Source organism: Squalius cephalus (assembly GCF_949319135.1).
Source record: "Squalius cephalus genome assembly, chromosome: 8".
Lineage (NCBI taxonomy): Eukaryota > Metazoa > Chordata > Actinopteri > Cypriniformes > Leuciscidae > Squalius > Squalius cephalus.
This window is the reverse complement of record NC_137129.1, coordinates 44,765,823-44,790,169: the sequence shown is the minus strand read 5'-3', so window position 1 is coordinate 44,790,169 and position 24,347 is coordinate 44,765,823. Positions and strand designations below refer to the sequence as shown.

Sequence of the window (24,347 nt, the reverse complement as noted above, 5' to 3'; positions counted from 1 at the left end):
TGACCGGGGCCATGTATTGCGAGATTTTGGGGAACAACCTCCTTCCCTCAGTTAGAGCATTGAAGATGGGTCGAGGCTGGGTCTTCCAACATGACAATGACCCGAAGCACACAGCCAGGATAACCAAGGAGTGGCTCTGTAAGAAGCATATCAAGGTTCTGGCGTGGCCTAGCCAGTCTCCAGACCTAAACCCAATAGAGAATCTTTGGAGGGAGCTCAAACTCTGTGTTTCTCAGCGACAGCCCAGAAACCTGACTGATCTAGAGAAGATCTGTGTGGAGGAGTGGGCCAAAATCCCTCCTGCAGTGTGTGCAAACCTGGTGAAAAACTACAGGAAACGTTTGACCTCTGTAATTGCAAACAAAGGCTACTGTACCAAATATTAACATTGATTTTCTCAGGTGTTCAAATACTTATTTGCAGCTGTATCATACAAATAAATAGTTAAAAAATCATACATTGTGATTTCTGGATTTTTTTTTTTTAGATTATGTCTCTCACAGTGGACATGCACCTACGATGACAATTTCAGACCCCTCCATGATTTCTAAGTGGGTGAACTTGCAAAATAGCAGGGTGTTCAAATACTTATTTTTCTCAATGTATATTCTTGTGTTCATGGTTCATTCATGTTTATTTCATGCTATAACTAGCAATAAAGATATGATTGGTTCTTGCTGCCGTTTAAAGGAAGGGTTGATAAAGCTGATAAATAATCTGTCATGCCACATTAAAGAGCGACAAACCGTACGTCTGCATCTGTTCTTGTTAGTCCCTGATTAGTTAACCTTCATCCACCTGTGTCTAGTTACAGTAGTTCCCTCGTTTACCCTCTGTGTATATTCTCCCGTTCAGTTCTGTCCTCGATTATTGTTCGTGTCTATGTTAAAACACGCTGTTGCTTGTGTACATTATCTTTGTTTATAGTCGGGGAGCCAAAGTCTCAAAAATGGGTTGAACCTGACATGGTCTGTTATACTTTTTATTTGTGTTTTTTCTGTTAACTTTGACCCTAAGAACCAATAATTGGAGGGTCTGCTCTGCCGGAAATATCGCGAAAAAAAATTGTGGCCATTTTAGTGTATGCACCCTTTATTTTTTATCAGAAAAATGTGAAAAATGATTTTTTCCCTCAAATCCTCAGTGGGTTTGGTAGGCTGTCAATAAATGCACTCCAGATACAAAGAACACATTTGCTGACAACATCCACTGAAAAAATAACTCTTAAAACACATTTCTACATGATTTTGCATCAATTTAATGCAAAAAAATTAGGCGTTTTCTCACTTTTTTCCAATATTTTCATCTTTACTTCATTGGCAATCAACTATTCCCCCAAGTTATGACATCAGTCAATATGCCATTCTTTTCACCAAACAGTATACTCATTCCACAGAAAAAATCATAAAAATCCAACCAAAATCAATGGATCTGTGATGATTTCACTAATAGTTGATCAGCAGGCTCAGAACCTCAATAGAATTGTAGGCTACTCTCAAAATTCCGAAAGACATGTAGTCCATGAGCCAGGGGGGTTGATCGGTATCATCAGGGGAAAAAATGCTATCATTGTTATTTGGCAAGGTATACACCCCTAGTATTAGAAAAATCACTATAGCAGTGCAGGGGTGGTAGCGAAATCACTTTTTTCAGCTCATGAAGTTACTAACCCCCTAAGATAAATTCCGTTTTTGAAATCTGGTGTATATCTGGTTTAGGCTCATGCTAGGGATATTGTCAATATTCTATAATATGGTGCTTGGTATCGCTGGAAAGGGGACCTTTTAGGCTTTCATTTAAGCCCAGGACTGAATCTGTCTGACAAACACAGAGGTCACATGACTTCTTTAAACCAGAAATAACACACATTTTTTCACAATTTCCGCCTAAACTGTATGCTTTATTTTATCCCTGTGGCATGAAAGAACACCACAGACACAAAAGTCAACAACTTCAATACTCAAGGCACTCTGATGACTCAGAAAATGTATAATATACCCATACTATTTATTTGTGAGAGCCTTAAATTAGACTTGTGCAGCCAGCACAAGTCTTCAAAATAGAATAGAGCCAATAGAATGGACAAATACAATACCCTAGTCCAGGGCCAAATGTTGTAATAAAAACGCTTGTAATTGGTGTAACAAAATGTTTCTATCATGTATTTTGATATTCACCCACTTTCAGTTAGAATGTCAGAATGTAGTTCATGCACTGAACGTTGATGGATTTTGACAAGGTTTTGTCAGTTTTGTGAAAAGATTGTTGGAATCAATCGCTGTAAAAATCTGTTATTGTCTATCCATTCTAAAAGTGCATCTATCCATTATAAAAGTCCATCTATCCATCATAAAAGTGCATCTGTCCATTATAAAAGTCCATCTCTCCATCATAAAAGTCCATCTCTCCATCATAAAAGTCCATCTATCCATTCTAAAAGTCCATCTCTCCTTTATAAAAGTGCATCTATCCATCATAAAAGTGCATTTATCCATTATAAAAGTGCATCTGTCCATTATAAAAGTCCATCTCTCCATCATAAAAGTCCATCTCTCCATCATAAAAGTCCATCTATCCATTATAAAAGTGCATCTCTCCATCATAAAAGTCCATCTCTCCATCATAAATGTCCATCTATCCATTCTAAAAGTCCATCTCTCCATTATAAAAGTGCATCTATCCATCATAAAAGTGCATTTATCCATTATAAAAGTGCATCTCTCCATCATAAAAGTCCATCTCTCCATCATAAAAGTCAATCTATCCATTATAAAAGTGCATCTCTCCATCATAAAAGTCCATCTATCCATTCTAAAAGTCCATCTCTCCATTATAAAAGTGCATCTATCCATCATACAAGTGCATTTATCCATTATAAAAGTCCATCTATCCATTATAAAAGTGCATCTATCCATTATAAAAGTCCATCTCTCCATTATAAAAGTGCATCTCTTCATCATAAAAGTCCATCTATCCATTCTAAAAGTCTACTCTCCATTATAAAAGTGCATCTATCCATCATAAAAGTGCATCTATCCATCATAAAAGTGCATCTGTCCATTATAAAAGTCCATCTCTCCATCATAAAAGTCCATCTCTCCTTCATAAAAGTCCATCTCTCCATCATAAAAGTCCATCTCTCCATCATAAAAGTGCATCTATCCATCATAAAAGTGCATCTGTCCATTATAAAAGTCCATCTCTCCATCATAAAAGTGCATCTGTCCATTATAAAAGTCCATCTCTCCATCATAAAAGTCCATCTATCCATCATAAAAGTGCATCTGTCCATTATAAAAGTGCATCTCTTCATCATAAAAGTGCATCTCTTCATCATATAAGTGCATGTCTTCATGTTCATTTTATGAAGTATACTTAAGTAATTTTCAAGTATATTTTTAAGTATACTTTATGTAGTAAGTATACTAGTATCAATGTGTACTTGTAGTAAAATTGTGTACTATTTCAATACTGCTTGGGACTAAATTGGCTCACTTTTCGTATTTTTAGTATTTGTAAGAGTAGTAAACTAAGTACACAACTAGGTTTCTCATTTGTAATGCATCTGTACTACAAGTGAACTTATAAGTATACTAGTAGTTTACTGTTTTAATACAAGTAGTACATTTTTTAGTTTATGAAAGTACACACTGATGTTTACTCTCAGTAAACTACTAGTTTCGTAGTTTATACTGCAAGTGTACTTGTAAGTTTTCTTTAAGTAAACATAACATTATACTTTGCACTTAACATGTAACATTATTATTTTTGCACTTGAAAAATACCTTTAACTGTACTTTAAATTTAAAAACATGTTATTAGCTTCATGCATCCTTTTTTAATCTTAACACTTGAATGTCAGTAAGTTTCATAAAGAAAGGCAACATTTTAAACAAAAAAGTAGAATTAGAGTAAATTGATTTACACGACCAGTGGACTAGCCTACACAAAAATTCATGCAGAATTAGAAACATATCTGTTTTATATCAATTTTCTAATCAATATTTTCAAACAATGTAAGTTTCATAAGACTGTATGTATATGAAAAAACTATGTAAAAAAGTATATTTAATTGACTACTCAATCAAAAGAGTTAACACAACTACAAGACAAGTATTCAGTACTTTGAATTCTTAATTATTCTTTTAAGCAGGGTTCACCAATCTCGGTCCTGGAGGGCCGCTGTTCTGCAGAGTTTAGGACAGCGGCCCTCCAGGACAGAGATTGATGAACCCTGCTTTTAAGTATATCTGGATCAAAAGATTGAGTTCAAGTACAGGCCAAATATACCTGGGCCCGTATTCATAAAGAATCTTAATGCAAAGAGTAGCTCCTAGTGACAAAATTCTAAGAAAATTCTTAGAAATGTGGCCGTTGACTCTTAAAATTAAAGAAAAAAATCCCAGTAAAGAAAAAAGTAATTCAGAAAGCATCTTAACCCTTAAAAGAGGTCTTAAGGTCAAAATTGTTAGGAGTACGGACGAGGACTTTTAAGAGGCTGAAGAGTTTCTTCAGCAGAGGAGAACATGGCAGAAAGAAGAAGGAGAAGAAATCTGTTGCAGGTGTAATACTCGGATTTGCGAGTCTCGAGGAATCCGTGCTTACCGAGTATTATGCGTGGGTTCTTGGCTATTTTCTGTATCCGTCGTGGTCACTTGATAGAGGAGTCAGACCAAGACTTCTGTGCTCAGAACTCAGTGTTTATTTCAACATTTGAACTCTATGACTCTACATCGTTCCACCCGATTACATCGTCCATTCCTCCATCCATCTCAACTCTCCTCTCTTCCTCTCTTTTTCCAACTCCTCCCCTTTTCGCGTGTCTCTTACACTCGCGATATCTCGCGTACCATCTAACTTTATTTAAACCTTCCCATTTCAATTCTTACACAGACAATGGATGACAGTGAGTTAATAAGACGCTAAAGATTAGATCGTGCATGGATCATGTTTGTGACTGATCTTAGAGACGCGCTAACATCTCCGACAGCGCAGAAATGCAATAGCGCCAGAAATGAAAGTAATCACTACATTACGATATTTGGCAACTGGGAAAATGCAACAATGCAGCAGTGTGTAATGTACACAGTCGCATGTAATTTCAAAGTGAAGGCTTAGAATAGACAAATCACAATTTTTTTCCTTCTTGGACTACCAGCCAATCACAGTCTTCAAAAGATTGTGTCATACATAGCAACGGGGTCAGCCCCGCCTCCTCACTAAGATGAAAGTTTTTGTCTTTTCCTTGCTCAGAGTTGTTCTCAGATTGGCCCCGAATCGCTCTTAAGCTAAGACTCCTACGTAAAAGTTTTTAAAGGAGAACTCCGGTCAATTTTAACATTGAGCTTATTTTTTTGTAAATTTGGAGTGCTGTTAATACAGAGAACAACGACAAAAATCGGTGTTGCCTACACCATTTTATCCACTTTTTAAAATTTGCACCCTGTTGACTTCAATGGGGCAAGTTTTAAACCTGCTTTTAGCCTCTTAACATCCTTGATGTGTCATTACAAGTGCACAGCCAATGTGAGTGATTCCTTCAGAGTGAACGCGGGTCAATCTGACTGCAGTAGATGTGAAAGATATGGATAAAAATGATAATAATTCAGCCAGCGCTCACATGGCTGTGCATTTGTAATGACACATCAAGGATGTTAAGAGGCTAAAAGCAGGTTTAAATATTGCCCCATTGAAGTCAACAGGGTGCAAATTTTAAAAAGAGGATAACATGGTGTAGGCAACACCGATTTTTGTCGTTGTTCTCTGTACTGACAGCAATCCAAATTGACAAAAAAATTAGCTCAATGTTAAAATTGACCGGAGTTCTCCTTTAAGCAAAATTAAGAGTTTTCTGAGAGGATTCTTAGAATCTTTATGAATACGGGCCCTGGACTTTTCTCTCAGTATACATCAAGTACACTGAAGTGTAATTTTAAGTATATTTCTGAGAAGTACATAAAATGTAGACTGAAAGTATACTTTCTTATTTTAAGTTTAAAAGAAGTATACGAAGTGTGAAAAACACCAAGCTTACATTAGCTACTGCTACTATTCCCCACCAATTCACAAGCACAAGAGAAAAAGTATTTTGGACTTACATTGAATACCCCTGGAACTCAATGGAAGTTGATTGAAGATGGTATAGTTGGTAGTGTTGTTATAACCAGTCAACTGAACCAACAATCTTTTCACAAAACTTACAAAACCTTGTCAAAATCCATCAACATTCAGTGCATGAGCTACATTCTGACATTCTAACTGAAAGTGGGTGAATATCAAAATACATGATAGAAACATTTTGTTACACCAATTACAAGCGTTTTTATTACAACATTTGGCCCTGGACTAGGGTATTGTATTTGTCCATTCTATTGGCTCTATTCTATTTTGAAGACTTGTGCTGGCTGCACAAGTCTAATTTAAGGCTCTCACAAATAAATAGTATGGGTATATTATACATTTTCTGAGTCATCAGAGTGCCTTGAGTATTGAAGTTGTTGACTTTTGTGTCTGTGGTGTTCTTTCATGCCACAGGGATAAAATAAAGCATACAGTTTAGGCGGAAATTGTGAAAAAATGTGTGTTATTTCTGGTTTAAAGAAGTCATGTGACCTCTGTGTTTGTCAGACAGATTCAGTCCTGGGCTTAAATGAAAGCCTAAAAGGTCCCCTTTCCAGCGATACCAAGCACCATATTATAGAATATTGACAATATCCCTAGCATGAGCCTAAACCAGATATACACCAGATTTCAAAAACGGAATTTATCTTAGGGGGTTAGTAACTTCATGAGCTGAAAAAAGTGATTTCGCTACCACCCCTGCACTGCTATAGTGATTTTTCTAATACTAGGGGTGTATACCTTGCCAAATAACAATGATAGCATTTTTTCCCCTGATGATACCGATCAACCCCCCTGGCTCATGGACTACATGTCTTTCGGAATTTTGAGAGTAGCCTACAATTCTATTGAGGTTCTGAGCCTGCTGATCAACTATTAGTGAAATCATCACAGATCCATTGATTTTGGTTGGATTTTTATGATTTTTTCTGTGGAGTGAGTATACTGTTTGGTGAAAAGAATGGCATATTGACTGATGTCATAACTTGGGGGAATAGTTGATTGCCAATGAAGTAAAGATGAAAATATTGGAAAAAAGTGAGAAAACGCCTAATTTTTTTGCATTAAATTGATGCAAAATCATGTAGAAATGTGTTTTAAGAGTTATTTTTTCAGTGGATGTTGTCAGCAAATGTGTTCTTTGTATCTGGAGTGCATTTATTGACAGCCTACCAAACCCACTGAGGATTTGAGGGAAAAAATCATTTTTCACATTTTTCTGATAAAAAATAAAGGGTGCATACACTAAAATGGCCACAATTTTTTTTCGCGATATTTCCGGCAGAGCAGACCCTCCAATTATTGGTTCTTAGGGTCAAAGTTAACAGAAAAAACACAAATAAAAAGTATAACAGACCATGTCAGGTTCAACCCATTTTATTGAGCTTTTGAGACTTTGGCTCCCCGACTATTACTATCTATTTATTTATTAATAATGGATAGTCTGGGTACAGTGAGTTACTATCAGGATGAGTCTGTCTAGACAGAAATGTTGTACCTCGTTTGAGTTGATTTTTGTCTTCTCTTAAATGTCATGTTGTCCATAGACCGGTCACTCTTCATGGACACACAGCTGGACTCTGGTGCCTGTGATCTCTGCTGGGGGAATCCACTAGGGTTGTAACGGTATGAGATTTTCACGGTATGATAATCGTCTCAGAAAATATCACGGTTTCACGGTATACGATATTAAACTCTCATTATTATTATAATCATCAGCTACAATGACCCTTAAATTAATTAAAACAGATATGGTTTTTGGTTGAACATGGTTTATTGTAACAAACTTTTTTTTATGAAAATAAGAAAATTTTATGGAAGTATGAATCTACCTTTTGGAATAAAAATAAAAATAAAGCTGCACATCTCCCATTTGAACAAAATAAGGAATAAGTAATTTCTCTTTATATTAGACAACAATAAACCAAACTGCCCTTCCTCTTTAATATGGGAGAGAAAAATGTGCAGGGTCATGTTTGTTAATATTTTCCTGAGATTATCATAGCAGCATGCATTTCTCTGCTTTTTTCAGGTCAGGTTATGATGAAGAAATGTAAGCATGTTGAGATTTTCAGGGCTCATTCTTGACTGCTGAGGTGAGAGAATGTGTCCACTTGTACAGGCTAAACCAAACTTTTTTTGACAGGTTGTACTGAACACCTATGATTTTCAGTCAGTGTATTTGATGATTATTCTTTTACATTTTTTTAGAAAATGCTCATTAAGTGTTCTCTCAGAGTAGCTCTGGATATGTTCATGTATTCACGTCTTCACATACATAGTGAGTGAGACAGCAGACGCTTTAAAAACCATGAGCATCATGAGTACTTAAGTGTGTACTAGATCAAGGGTTTTCAAACTTTTTGTGTGTGTGGACCACTATTTGTAATCAAGAATTTTCGCGGACCACCTCATAATACACATAATAAAATATGTCTACACACAGTCCTACCTGAATTAATCCGCACCTCTAAATAGGCTTATTAGCACTAAAACTATAACTGGTCATCACATCAGCCTACATACGGCTTGTTAAAAGAAAGTTTACTGCACACAACGGCTGCCACATATTTAATGTATTTATTTACTCAAGCGAGGGCATAATCAGGTTCATTTGAACAACAGGCTTATTTCCATAGCAATGGAGTATGAAATCTATACAGTAATAAGAACACTTGGATATAGTCAACATTTCAAAACCTTTGGTGATTTTAGGGGATTATTAATCTTCAGAGTTTTACAAGTCCTCAAAAAGTAACGTTGGCTTGAGTTTGTTCACTTAACAAGCACATCCGCAAAACATTTCAGAAACACGAGGTCAAGAAACTAACTGGAAATTAAAATAATAACAGGCCTTATTCATTCCATTTATAAACATTTCGTTTCATATAAACTGCTTATAAACTAAAGGCTATGCGTGTGATGTGATAATGAGAACATATCTGCCTCTGCCACTTTTCTCTTCAGAGAACCTGTTGCTACTCACCGATCCATGTTGTGGTTCTAACGGCACTGAACTTGAACGTCACGGCCGAGCGCCACTAGCCTATTTTAGTAATCACACAATTACTTGACTATTTAATTTAAATTGTATATCAATATAGGCCTACATATTCTTTTTACTTTTTTTTATGGGAATTTCCAGGTAAAATGAAGGTAAAAAAATATTATTTTAGATTTTATTTTGCCTTTCCACGGACCACCTGCAGTACCCTCACGGACCACTAGAGGTCCGCGGACCACAGTTTGGGAATGGCCGTACTAGATCTACTAGACGAAACGGCGCTGCTCATTCATACAGAGACACGCTGAGAGGGTCGCACACCAGTCTTTTTGCGCTGTATATTCACAGACACGCACATCGCGATTTGATTTACTGCACAGCTATATTTTGATTTATTCATCCATCTATCTATCAAATCGCACATTTTACGTGGCATTTGTATTGTACTGTAATTGTTTCCAATTACAATACTGGATTCCGGGATTCCCTCTGCATGACAGAAATAATATGGCCTTAAGTTATAAATGGAATTACCTTTATCTTCACGGAGGAATGGTGTTCCCGAATATGGGAGAACATGTTCGACCGACGTGTTTCCTCCTTTTGCCGCCACTCTGCCGCCACTTTGCCGCCACATCTCTTGCAAACAAGGACAACCCCACGATCGTTTTTCGGATATCCAAAATATTCCCATACTGCAGATTTAATTTTTTTTAACATTTTCAGCGCTGTACAGGTATGGGTGGAGTCTAAGCAGTCAAGCTGAAAGAGGTTGCACATAAGCAGGTGAAATCTGGTTTCATTTTTTTTTTTTTTTCAAAAACGCGGATAAGCAAATGTGCACGATATGATAATCGTACATGTCAATATCGCAATAAACCGCCATACCGGTATACCGTTACAACCCTAGAATCCACTTCAATAGAATACAGACAAGAATATATATAGTTCATAGACTTTCCTGTAGCTCAAACAGTTGAGCGTTGGCGCTTGCAACGCCAAGGTCATGGGTTCGATTCCCAGGGAAAGCAAGAACTAATAAGAATGTAAATGTGTACCTTGAAATGCAATGTAAGTCGCTTTGGATAAAAGCGTCTGCCAAATGCATAAATGTAAATGTACATGGATAGATTGGTTCTCTATATGAGGTTTATCTACATTTATCCATCCATCTGTCTATTCAGGTCTTGCAGTCTCTACTAATGAGCTGATGAGCTGAAACAGGTGTTTTATATGAGGGAGACATAAGAAAATGTGTAGTGGTTGTGTTAGGAGCTCCAGAGAAGATCTGGGAAGAACTGATCTAGTCTCTTCTAGATAAAAAATGTTGTACCTCAGACCAGTTGATGTGTGTTTTCCTTTAAATGTTAATGGCTGCCCCATAGACGCATCACTCCTCATGGACACACAGCTGGACTCCGGTGGGTTTGATTTCTGTCTGCAACTTTGGCTTCAATAGAAAACAGACAAGTTTTTTTTTTTTTACATCCAGATGCAGAAAAGCTTCTGAAAATGTTGAAGAGTGATTACAGTGTACAAGGATCATTTCACCTGTTTATTGACATAGATGTGTGCTCTTTTAATAGGAAAGTGTATAAAGACCCTGTGTGAGACGAGAGCCTCAGGGCACCAACTATATCTAGAGGCGGAAAGTAACTAATTACAAATACAGTTACTTAACCAAGCTCAGCGCTTTTCAAAGTTCTCTGTCTGTCCGTCAAACATCAGGACTGAAGCTCTGGATCAGCTGTGAGAGGAGACCTGATCCTGTGCTCGACTCCTGCTATTGCAGCGCTTTATAATAGTCTGAGTTTTGATAATAAGTGGATATTTGCCAAATTATGCCATTCATGCATTATTTGTGTGTGTCTGTGGTCTCTCTGTCTGTCTAAACAAAAATGTTGTACCTCAGATCAGTTGATGTGTGTTTTCCCTCAAATCTCACTGGCTCCATCATAGACCGGTCACTCTTCATGGACACACAGCTGGGCTCCGGTGAGATTGATCTGTCACCCTTAAACTGACTTTAATAGAGATAACAGAATAGAGACAAGAATCAACTTGGCTGATTTAACATGAAAATAAATCCCACATGAGAAGGTTGTCTATTAAGACAGTGTGTTGAAGAGTGAAGACACTGTCCAAGGATAATGTCATATATCATCTAGCTGTCTACTGTATCTGTGTGTCTTTGGACAGTGTTTAAAGACCCTGAGTGGCTCCAGCTACTGTATATCCCGGCACCAGAATATGATAGAGACAACAGATCACTATACCAACCCTGGCAAACACACACAACACCCTGTTATGTGCAGAAAATGAGTCTTCTATAACATTAAGATCATATGAAGATTGAAGTACCTGAATCCTGGAGAAGAATCTCCATGTCTGAATGTGTGTGTGTCGTCCATGATTCATTCAGTCTTCATGAAGCTGCTCGAGTAAGAGATCAGAAACACTCATTCACACACACTCAAATACAATACATTTCATTTGACATTTTCTTCAGTGTGTTTATGGTGACAAAACTAATCAGATTTCTGATTTCTAATCAATAATTATCAACATTTAATGTGAATTTATCAATCATGTAAATGAATGTTCAGAACTGGTATCATCTGAATCAGCAGATTCTCTTCTTCAGTCAGATCTGTAGCGTTTGCACCAGTAATTCATCTGTGTGTGTTTAAAACAGAAATATCTGTTCAATATTTGTTCAAGATCTTTTCCAACTATTTTAAAATAAAATTTTTCCTATTGATTTAGTTTAATTAAATTTTCAATAAAAATTACATCATATATAAAGGGAGATTGTGACAACAGCACTCTTTATAATTGACATTCTTTTACACAGAAAGTACAGTTTAAGAAACAGAAAACAACAACACAAAAAGTTAAAACAAACACTACAGATGTTAAAGAGAAAAGTGTTACAACACTGTGGTTTCAAGAAAGTTTGGCTTTTAGTAATGAAACAAAAAAAATTAGACCTACATAAAGTGTATTTTAACATATAGGGTCTAGGCTATATGTCTATGTCCAATTATTGTTAAGTAAAAAGGATAGTATAAAAATGAAATGCATATTAAGAATTTCGTGTGTGATGTACTTTAATATTTCATGGTTACTTACGTTAGTGATGAAGTAAGTTAATTTCCATGCGCCACACAGGAACACTTGCTCTGAATATAAAGTTATTAAACACCTCGAGGCTCGAGTTTTCCATCAACAACGCGTTAAATCAAACTTAATACAAACATCACTTGATACTTGGATGATTCGTTGTTCTTATTTAAAGATTCTTAAACCCGGGTGTAAAATGGCGCTTGTAAATAAGGCTATGTTTACATGTGGATGGCTATTTTTATAAACGGACATTTCACCCCTCTTCGTTTTCAAAAATAACATTGTGCACACGAACCATATGCTGTCAAGACAGAGCATGACAAACCTGTAGGTGGCAGTGTAACGAGAAGCTCAAGCCCACCTTAGCCAATCAGAATCCAGAAAATAGTCACATTCTGTGACGTCGCTGCCTAAATCTCCGTTTTTCTCAGTTTTACATGCAATAAATATATTATTACAAATAAGGTCAAGGAAATTTCATTTAAGATATTGCATACATTTTACCCTGCTAAACATTTTCTATCTAAATTTAACAAAGACATAGATGTAAATTGTTCATTTTGGTTTTTGCAACCAGAAACTGTACCTCATATTTTTTGGCACTGTCAATACACCAAAAGGTTGTGGTGGGAAGTTTCTAAATTTATAAATAACAAATTAGGATGTAATTTTCTTTTGCTATACGAACATGTAATATTTGGGTTTTTCCCATATGAAAAGAGTTTGGAAAAGGAATAGTATATTATTAATCTTTTGATTATTTTAGTTAAGTTTCATATTCATCAGTGTAAATTTACTAATCAGAAACCTTTTTTTCTGTGCTATTGAAAGAATTAGAAAACTATATGGTTTCCATTAAGGACAGTACAAACAAAAAAGCTGTTAAAACCATGTATTTGTTGAATACTTTTCAGATTTTGTGAAATGTCAAAGCCTTTTATTGTTTGTTTGGTCTATTTAGTTTTGTTTTCATTCAATTTTTGTATTGTGTATTTGTGTATTTTTAACCCTGGCATTTTTTTAATGTATTTTTTTTTTTTTGTATTTTTGTTTTTGTTCATGTTCTGTAAATGTTGTTAATGCAATAAAAAAATTATAATAATAATAAATAAATAAATAAATAAAAAGGTTTTACATGCAAACGTGCAAACGAAGATTTTCAAAATCTCCACTCTGGCCGGTGTTTTTAGAAAGAATCGGTTTCATTGGCGAATCCCCCGTTTGCGTGTAAACGAAGGGTGCAAACGAAGGGAAATGTCTCCGTTTTTCAAAATAAGCATGTACGTGTAAATGGGGCCTAAAACACACTTGAATCCTTTCACTTTCACTAAGCCCTGCGCGCCCCTTTTGTCTCAAAATGTATTGTGCCCCTCTCTGATAAATGTAAATCATAATAATTATTATAAATATTATAATAAATAGCAATACACTTATACACCATTGCCACTAATACAAAAAAAATATTATTTAAAAAATGTTTTTGGCGGAAGCATTTGGCGGAGGTGAAGTGGTAGGCGGAGTTTCATCAGTTCGCCGCGAGTCTTCAAACTACACGAGCATCAGTAACGTTAAGCTAATATGGAAAAGTTACATTATCCTGCCATGCTACTGTAAACGTTGCGGCAGCATGCGAGTTATGCTTACAGTAATAAAATTATAACTCGATGTCTGCCGCATTCTGAGTCTGACAATGTCATTTGTTTTCATCCAAGGCCATAGCAAGTGTTATTAGCTTGGGAAATACATCTAGTGAAAGGAAATTTTAAGTCCATGTCCAACTCTAAATTGTAAGGAATTTATATATGTGATTTCATAGTAACACTTTAAAATAAGGTTAATTTTTTTTATTATTCATATTAACTAACATGAACTAATGAGCAACACATTTGTTACTGTATTTGTTAATCTTAGTTAATAATAATACAACTGTTAATTGTTTGTTCATGTAATGTCACAGTCAGTGCATTAACTAATGTTAACAAATACAACTTTTAATGTTAATAATGTTTTAGTAAATGCTGAAATTAATAGGCTATTAACTAAGATTAATAAATGCTGTAGAAGTGCAGTTTATTATTAGTTCGTTAACAAATTTAACTAATGAAACCTTATTGTAAAGTGTTACTGATTTCATGATAGCTAACACTTTCATGAACACATAAAATTTACAACATCAACAAAACTAAACATGAATTCCTCATAATTACCTTTTTGATTCTCACTCTTTTGTTTGGTAAAGTAATATTTAGAAATATTATCATCATTTCCCTATATTTGTTTCATGTGTTATGCATTCTAATTGTATCAACATCTCTTCGTTGGTAATGAAGAGAGGCTCTCTGACCGACTGCTGCTCTCCATCGAGCGAGCTCCAATTAATTGTGAGGAAGTCATTAAAATATTTAAAAACACAACAGACAGACGGGTACTGCTTTAAACACAGGTGATTTATTAAATAAATATGCAACAGACGTAGCCGTATGCGACAGACTTCATCTCTCTCCTAGCCTCATTCGATCTCAAACGACTCATCACCACAGGAACTCACAAATCAGGCAACCAACTGGACCTGGTTTACACCAAGCGTGCCCCACAAGCCCTGAAAAGTGAAGCCAAAACGTCTCGATCGCCCCCCGGTGACTGGTCCTAGTATAGGTCATAAGCCCCGCCTCCCCATGTTATTCAACGGGACGTGAGACCAACTAAACAATTAAATTACACTTCAAATATCTTTTTCCAAATGTGGTTTCTTTCATTTGCTGTCGTTTTTATCACGCTGATGTAAGTTCAAGTGTCTGTTTCAAAAATAAGTTGGTTTTTAGTTAGTTACGTGATGCGGTGGTGTAACGTCATGATTGACAGCTGTGATTGACAGGTTCTCTGAGTGAAGTAGTCACTGAAGCACCAACGGATATTTTTTCGGGATCTTCGGAGGACTGAGGAGATTGTATTTACTTTATTTTAACAAGCCTCTTGTTGTACTGCAATCAATTTTTAAAAAAGTGTGCAGAATGCACTTTCTCTGAGGCGAGTGAGGGCGGGGCGTTGATTTCGCGGCTTTACTTCCTGCTCACTACTGCGCAGGTCTGGTCCCGAGATCGCTACTGCGCAGACTCAAGTTCCAATATGTCAGCGCCATATCGGGACTCTGGCGGCTTCAGTTCTCATCAATGGAAGAGAGCGAAGGGGCGTCGTCCATCTTTTTTTACAGTCTATGGTTTACACACACAACTGCATCACAGACAACATTCTGGTGAGACCTCTCCATGTTTCAGATCATTTCCTCATAACTTTCAGTCTACAACTCTCTACCCCTGTACCAACAACCCCCCCACCAGTCACTTTCAGACGAAACCTGTGCTCACTTTCTCCCTCCCATCTCTTCTCTGCTTTGTCATCTTCTCTTCCCTCACCCTCACAATTCTCATCTCTGGATGTGAATACTGCAACGGACACCTTATGCTCCACTCTAACCTCTTCTCTAGACAATATCTGCCCTCTCTCCTCCAGGCCAGCACACGCTACTCCCTCTAACCCCTGGTTATCTGAGGTTCTTCGTGAACACCGGACCGAACTCAGGGCGGCGGAGAGGAAATGGCGCAAATCAAAGGACACATCTGACCTGAGTATGTATCAATCTCTGCTCTCTTCCTTTTCTGTTGATGTTCATGCTGCAAAATCTTCATACTTCCACAACAAGATCAACAGCTCCTCCAACACACGATCACTCTTCAAGACATTCAACCCTCTCCTCTGTCCACCTCCACCACCACCCGCCTCCTCTTTAACTGCTGACGATTTTGCTAACTTCTTCACCAACAAAACACCAGCTATCAGCAGTCAGTTCTCAGCTCCACACACACAGGAGCCCAGACCGACCCCTTCCACAGCCAATAACCCTCTCTCCTCCTTTTCTCCACTAACCGAGGAAGAAGTATCTACACTTCTCCACTCCAGTCATCCTACCACCTGCCCTCTCGACCCCATCCCCTCTCACCTTCTACAAGCCATCTCTCCCACACTTCTCCCAGCACTCACACACATCATCAACTCATCCCTCCATACTGGCACTTTCCCTACTGCATTCCAGCAGGCTCGGGTAACTCCACTGCTTAAAAAACACTAAACACATCATTCGTAGAGAATTACAGACCTATCTCTCTCCTACCCTTCATTGCGAAAACACTTGAAAGAGCTGCTTTCAACCAAGTAACATCCTTCTTGTCTCTGAACAACCAGCTGGATGTCAACCAATCCGGCTTCAAGAAAGGGCATTCAACCGAGACTGCATTACTGTCGGTCACAGAAGCCCTTCGGATCGCAAAAGCTGCTTCCAAATCCTCAGTTCTCATTCTCCTGGATCTGCTGCCTTCGACACTGTGAATCATCAGATCCTTATGTCCTCCCTCTCATCACTGGGCATCACAGGAACTTCCCTCCACTGGTTTGAGTCCTATCTCACAGGTAGGTCCTTCAGGGTCGCATGGAGAGGCGAGGTATCCAGAACACATCAGCTGACCACAGGGGTTCCTCAGGGCTCAGTGCTGGGACCCCTCCTCTTCTCCATCTACACCACATCACTGGGACACATCATACAAGCACACGGTTTCTCCTACCACTGCTATGCTGATGACACTCAGCTCTTCCTCTCATTTCAGCCTTCAAAGACTGAGCTTCTTGTCCTCCCTGCCAATCCGTCTCTACAGCGCGACTTCACTATCCAGCTAGATTCAGCATCAATCACCCCATCAAGGTCGGTCAAAAATCTTGGAGTAACACCTTCACAGACCTTCACAGATCACATTTCAAAGACAGCTCGATCATGCAGGTTTGCACTGCACAACATCAGGAAGATCAGGCCTTTCCTAACGGAGCATGCAACACAACTTCTCGTCCAGGCCGTGGTCATCTCTAGGATTGACTACTGCAATGCTCTTCTGGCTGGACTTCCATCATGTGCAACTAAACCTCTACAAATGAATGCTGAATATGCTGAATGCTGAAAATCCAGAATGCTGCAGCTCGTCTTGTCTTCAACGAGCCCAAGAGGGCCCACGTCACTCCTCTGTTCATCTCACTGCACTGGCTACCTCTCGCTGCTCGCATCAAGTTCAAGGCATTGACGCTCGCTTACAGATCTATCACAGGCTCAGCTCCCTCCTACTTTCACTCACTCCTACGGGTCTACATCCCTACCAGAAGCCTCACTCTCACACACAAACACACACACACTCCTACGAGTCTACATCCCTACCAGAAGCCTCACTCTCACACACACACACACACACACACACACACACACACACACACACACACACTCCTACGAGTCTACATCCCTACCAGAAGCCTCACTCTCACACACACACACACACACACTCCTACGAGTCTACATCCCTACCAGAAGCCTCACTCTCACACACACACACACACTCCTACAAGTCTACATCCCTACCAGAAGCCTACGATCGGTCAACGAGCGACGTCTCATGGTTCCATCACAGAGAGCCACAAAATCACTTTCCAGAACATTCTCATTCACAGTTCCCTGCTGGTGTAATGATCTCCCCACCCTCATCCAGAAATGCAGAATCCCTGACAACATTCAGAAGACAGCTGAAAACCCTTCTCTTCCGTGAGCACTTAACCTCATAAAAAAAAAAAAAAAAAAAAAAAAAAAAAGAAGCTTTTCCTTTTTCCTTTTCCCTTAAATCCTCGCTTATCGGGCTTATGCTACTCTGATCAATACCTGAACTTCGTATTTTGAGCACTTCTTGTGTTCTTTTTGCCTCTTCACGATGACTCACTTAATGTAGTCCTAATTTGTAAGTCGCTTTGGACAAAAGCGTCTGCTAAATGACTAAATGTAAATGTAAATAAATAAATGTTAAAAATCCATCCGCCCCTGCCCCTGAGGAGGTCTGTGCATGCCACTGATATGTTCGATCAACTTTCCTAAACCGATGTTTGGCATTTATATAACTCTTTAAAGAAAAAAAGCACTGTATGTCAGTAGATATATAGTCGAAACGCATTTGTTTATACTTTTTGTTATTTCACTATAACGGAAAAAGCGGTAGAGTGGCGCGCATGCGCTGTGCGCGAGATAACGCACTGGTAACCACAGCAACCGTTCAGCGCAATATTGAAAACATCACATTCATTTTTTTCTCACTTTTTATAACAATGATAATTTCCATTGCGCTGCACACTTTGTGTTGAAACCTGTGCAATTACTTGGAAAAAAGCGACATAGTAACTCCTAATGTCAGAAATGTGTTACAGAAAACAGTAATCCAGACTCGTAGCAGAGAATGACAGATGTCTATCCTAGAGCGCTTTTCATTTATAATGATGGATTTATGTTTCCAGATGAGAACTCATGGGAATATTATATATATTACACTACACTACATTATTGTGTTTATCACTTGTACCTGTTAACAGCACTTGCCAAAACCATCAACAACCATTCAATGGTCTCTTTTAATGTCATTTCAAACATCAAAAGTGTAAAGAAAATCTTTCCTTTAGATTTGGCACAGCAGGTTTTAGCTCATATCAGTCTCAGATGGTGATGGATTCATCATCTAGTGTCAAAGCTGATCAGATCCTGGAGAAAATATTAGCAGAGCCCTTTTCTGCTCTTCTTTACTGAAAGACCTGCAGATGAAAAACACATTTGTGTATAAGTCTTTTTTAATCACTGGATATAGTTTTCATGCTAGCTCAAGAAAAATTGTTTATCTACATCTACTATTTATTACATGAGATTGTAGGTAACGGGAGAATATTTGTGTAAAGTGTGTAATATCTGCTCTTTTCTCATGTGAAACTGTGAGGTGTTCTGAACACGACATAGAGACAGTGCAGTCGAGCGATAGTGTCCCCCTGAACCATGTCATCCAGGCATATCGAGCCCCGGGACAAAACATCATCTACAGAAAGAGAAAACATCCCAACATCACTATCAGCATCAGAGAAGCTCAGAGCCGCAGTAGTCAGCTGATGACACATGGTGTTCAATAATAACCGACTGCAGAACAGCAGAACCATACGTCATAACAGTGTGAGGACGACCGTGCCAGCCTAACACTCTGATGCCGGAAGTGTACGGAGTTCATGTTTAGACAGTAAAAGATAGACAGTAAAAGGACAGTAAAAGGTTTAAACAGTAAAAGACAGTAAAAGACAGACAGTAAAAGGTTTAACTATGGCGGAGCACACGGTAGAACAAGGAAAAGAAGAGAAAGAGGTAAAAAGAAGTTCTATCTTTGATGGATGCAACATACTTAACGTTATACGCTTATACAAAACGGCTCTGTACTGAACTGTTTTTTGAAACAAAGTATTTTGTAAGTTAATATTTAACAATATCACAGTATCACTTTGTTGGGTTACATATTCATGGTTTGTGATTTAATTTGTTGTTGGCATTGTATTCTACAGCATTTGTTAAATTTCTGACCATGAGAATTGCATTAATTGTATTTTATTTCACCTATAGAAGCACATTATGATTCAGAGAGGGTCAGTGCTAACACCTTTGGACCAATGCACAACATGCTGCAGACATTTTCACTGCCCATTTTGTGATGGCAGTATTTTTAAACCAACAAGACGGGACAAATTGAACAATCATATTAAAATCTACTTCAAAAAGGCTGTTGTTCATGGAGGTATGAACATCTGGAGTTATTTTTTAATATACAGTGGCAAATAGATATTATTTTACATTTATGCATTTGGTATACACTTTTATCCAAAGCGAATTGCATTCCATTTCAAGGTACACATATTTAATAGTCCCTTTGGAATTAGATGGTTTTCTGCATGATTTAGCCATAAAATATTAATTTATCTTCATTTACATCTAAAGGTTGCAAAAACAAATGCACACTGAAACTTGAGCTAACAAAACACAAAGAATTATATATTTGTGTATTTGTATTTTGTTATAATTTCATATCTATGAATGCATCCCATTAAACATTTAAACCCACAACAGGGATAAGTTTGAATTATTGTAAATGTGTGTGGGGATAAGTGACCACTGTGGTGCATCGATAAGAATGCAATTGGATGCTTTAAATCTCTTCAATGGGTTTATTGACAGTCAGCAGAGGATTATCTGTCTTCATAAATGTACAGTATGTGTGGTTATGTCTCTGAACGCACACATGCACAGATAACGACACGGACGACAACTATTCACCTCAGAAATATCTACGATGTGTTTCCCGGCCAATCTCACGACTAATTCAAAAACGAAACTAAAAACTGTCGGCGCGAAAACGGTGTTCTCTTTGTGACCCCGAAACAAAGCTGCTGACTGGCTGATCCCCGTTACAGCAAGTCCTTCTTCACAGCCGCCCCCAAATTTGCACAGTCGAATTTGCTGTCCCATAGAAAGACTGGTGGTCTCAGGTATGGCAGGAAGTTGAACAAGACGGGCAACTGGCCTGATGTAGTTCCTGTCGTTCACCTGGATCTCCGCTGTCCTTATCCTCCCATCTGCACCTGGGATAACCCTTGTGATGCGACCAATAGGCCAGAGCGCCCTCGGGAGCTGCGGATCAATGATCATGGCGACAGTACCAGGTTGTAATGGGGCCACTTCTTTCTGCCTCTTGGTGCGCGTCTGCAGGGCCGGCAGATAGTGCCTGATAAATGTCCTCCAAAATTGGTCGGCAAGGACCTGCGTATGCCTCCAGCGGCGGCGGCTCAACAGCTCGGACTCCGGATACAACACCTGGGGCAGAGATGGGTCGGTCCGCCCTATCACGAGCAGATTGGGGGTTACTGGGTCAGGGTCCGCGACGTCACTGGATACATACCCCAAGGGCTTAGAGTTCAGGATGCCCTCGATCTCGATCAGGACCGTGCGCAGGACTTCTTCTGTCACAGTCTGCATCTGGATTGTAGCATACAGGGCAGCTTTGATAGATTTAATTTCCCTCTCCCATGCATCACCAAAGTGAGGCGCACTTGGAGGGTTAAATCTAAACTGGATTTGATGTTTGGCCAGTTCTGCCTGTAAAGTGGGGTGCCTCGAAAGACTCGTGGATTTCCCTCTCACCTCCTCTGAAATTCGTGCCCTGATCCGACAGAAGCTTTTTCTCACGCAGGTTTTCCCCTGCGTGAGATAAATCTGCGGAGGGCCATCAGGAAGGAATCCTGGTCTAGACTAGTCAGGACGTCTATGTGGACAGCAATATCACTATAAAGTGCCTTTGGTGTCCTCATCAGAATCGCTCAGTCATCATGAACATAATGCAAAATAATGAAATTCTGAGGTTTTATTATAAATGGCCAAACACTTACACACATACAAGTACAATGATACATCTCTTGAAATGTGTTTTTCTGATTTTATACCATTTTCTTTGATTGGATGTATGCGATTTTGGCATGTCCCACACGCTGCTCAGCTAAATTCAGTGAGTGTAAAAAGTGGTTAAATTACATAAAATTAAAATACTTTTTTAATGTACTTATTGTCCTCAGCAAGCTATTTAATAAAACAAGTCATTTTGATTATTTATATTTTATGTTCATAATAATATTAAGCAGTTTGCATGTGTCCCTGAATTTGCTGTCCACCCTGTCATTATGGGGTAAACGCCCCTTTAAGAAACCAACTGATGTACTCAGTGACATCCCCTCCCCCATTTGGTCTTTCTTCAGTGGAGGTTAAAACATCTGCAACACACACAGTAAGTATCTACACTTATATTTCTTAATTTTCATATTGTGTTTGTAGTTACGTGTTGTCAAGCTTAACATGTCCACCCTGTCATTGTAATTAATATAAAAACTTTTCAGAAATTCTAAATATATATTTTAAACAGTGCACAGTCAGCTTCAACAGTGAATCACTTTGCTAACTGCTGTACACCATGCGCTCATTAAATACTAACTTTAGCCAAAAAATGTCCACCCTGTCACCAAGCCTTCCATGACAGGGTGGACATTTGCAATTCCTGAAAATCAGCCTGAGCCAGGCCCCTCCTTCTTCTATATTGGTTAAGGGTTTCTTGAAGTTCCTGATGTTTTTCTAATGTTCCCCGTTCTATTTCACTCATTAAAGCATTTGTCCACCCTTGTCATGCCAAGTTCCACCCTGTCATTTTGTTGTCCACCCTGTCATGTTCAACTTTTATGATGAAAATAAACAAATTATTTTAACAAGTTAACAAAACATTGTGTGTGATTTCTTAATAAACAAATGAGGGCCAGTTAGTATTGTTTTAAAGTTTGACTAAATATCTTTGTTGTTAGATTTTATTTAGAATAGAATGTGCAACTATCACATATTTTATTGGGAAATACATATTTAAGCAGTAACTTCATTATTATCAAAATACTTTTACCATTAACTAAAATGTTTTGTTGGGAAAGGGACACATTATCATTTGTCCCTGACAGGGTGGACATATTTTATGGTTTGCTCGTATATTGTCAGCTTGCAGTTAATTTATAAAAAGTGCTGGAGCTTGACCAATATGCATTTCTAACAGCCTAATGTCTTCTTAATACAACACATATAAAGTTAAATGGAAAATCTCAGATTTTTGGGGGGAAACTGTGAAGTCTCAAAGGCACTTTATGGTGATTTTGACCCTTTTATGTAACTCAAATATTACATATTTTTTCCACAAATAGACCTATTTAAACATTTTTTTTTATTCCATAATTTAATGAGGGCCCATGATATTGTATACACGCCTTACCATGCGATGACGAAGGATTTATCATTTTTAAACAGCGCTGTCAGTGAGAGAATTAAATAAGATATTTCAAAAATATAAAAATTTTACTCAAGATGCCTTCAAAGAAGTTACCAATGATGAGCAAACAATGTCTAGAGATTGATATCCAATGTTTATATATATATATATATATATATATATATATATATACACACACAGTACAGGTCAAAAGTTTGGAAACATTACTATTTTTAATGTTTTTGAAAGAAGTTTCTTCTGCTCATCAAGCCTGCATTTATTTGATCAAAAATACAGAAAAAAAATGTAATATTGTGATATATTATTACAATTTAAAATAAATGGTTTTCAAATTTATTATACTTTAAATTATCATTTATTTCTGTGATCAAAGCTGAATGTTCAGGATCATTACTCCAGTCTATCACATGATCCTTTAGAAATCATTCTAATATGATGATTCATTATCAAAGTTGGAAACAGTTCTGCTGCTTAATATTTTTTCATAACCTGTGATACTTTTTTAGGATACTTTGATGAATAAAAAGTAAAAAAATAAAACTAAAAAAAAGACACAAATGTTTTAAAAATAGAAATCTTTTGTAACAACAATATACACTACTGGTCAATCATTTTTTTTTCTTTCTTTTTTTGAAATTAATCAATACTTTTATTCAGCAAGGATGTGTTAAATTGATAAAAAGTGATAGTAAAGAAGATTTATATTATTAGAAAATATTTATATTTTGAATAAATGCAGTTCTTTTTAACCTTTTATTCATCAAATATATTAGGCAGCAGAACTGTTTCCAACACTCATAATAAATCAGAATATTAGAATGATTTCTAAAGGATCATGTGATAGACTGGATGTCACATGTGACACTGAAGACTGGAGTAATGATGCTGAAAATTCAGCTTTTCATCACAGAAATAAATGACAATTTAAAGTATAATAAATTGAAAACCAATTATTTTAAATTGTAATAATATATCACAATATTACATTTTTTTCTGTATTTTTGATCAAATAAATGCAGGCTTGATAAGCATTAGAGACTTCTTTCAAAAATATAAAAAAACGTAATGTTTCCAAACTTTTGACCTGTACTGTGTGTATATATATATATATATATATATATATATATATATATATATATATATATATATATACTGTATATATCTTCTTCTAACTAACATTTGCATATTAAAATGCAATAAAACCGCACAATACAAATAACTAGCTAGGTTAGCTGATGATGTTTACAGTCCAAAGATATCAGCATCAGGTCAAACACTTTCTCCAACAAGCGGATGCGACGAGACCTGTTCTGTTCTGTTTGTGCATGTGATGTTTGACATAAAGCCTA

At 37.4% G+C, this 24,347-nt stretch overlaps 1 protein-coding gene and 1 long non-coding RNA gene across 12 annotated transcripts in view; one reads left to right on the top strand and one right to left on the bottom strand.

Moving 5' to 3' along the window:
- The window catches only part of LOC307163672 (NLR family CARD domain-containing protein 3-like), a 35,405-nt gene extending 22,841 nt beyond the window's left edge, over window positions 1-12,564 (bottom strand). For 4 of the 11 annotated variants that reach the window (XM_079879820.1, XM_079879827.1, XM_079879824.1 and 1 more), the window contains exons 1-5: window positions 12,257-12,564; window positions 11,486-11,557; window positions 11,032-11,148; window positions 10,458-10,574; window positions 7,619-7,732 (exon numbers count right to left, since the gene is read on the bottom strand). In XM_079879820.1, the coding sequence (XP_079735946.1) occupies window positions 7,619-7,732; window positions 10,458-10,574; window positions 11,032-11,148; window positions 11,486-11,535 (398 nt within the window). In that variant the 5' untranslated portion in view covers window positions 11,536-11,557; window positions 12,257-12,564. Of the gene's footprint in view, window positions 1-7,618; window positions 9,820-10,457; window positions 10,575-11,031; window positions 11,149-11,485; window positions 11,558-11,733; window positions 11,801-12,256 lie in introns of those variants that run through there. The other 7 variants (XM_079879823.1, XM_079879825.1, XM_079879830.1 and 4 more) reach the window with 5 other exon arrangements.
- Window positions 1-24,347, top strand: part of LOC307163783 — a 485,677-nt gene that overhangs the window by 113,187 nt on the left and 348,143 nt on the right. The gene's annotated exons all lie outside the window — the stretch shown is intronic.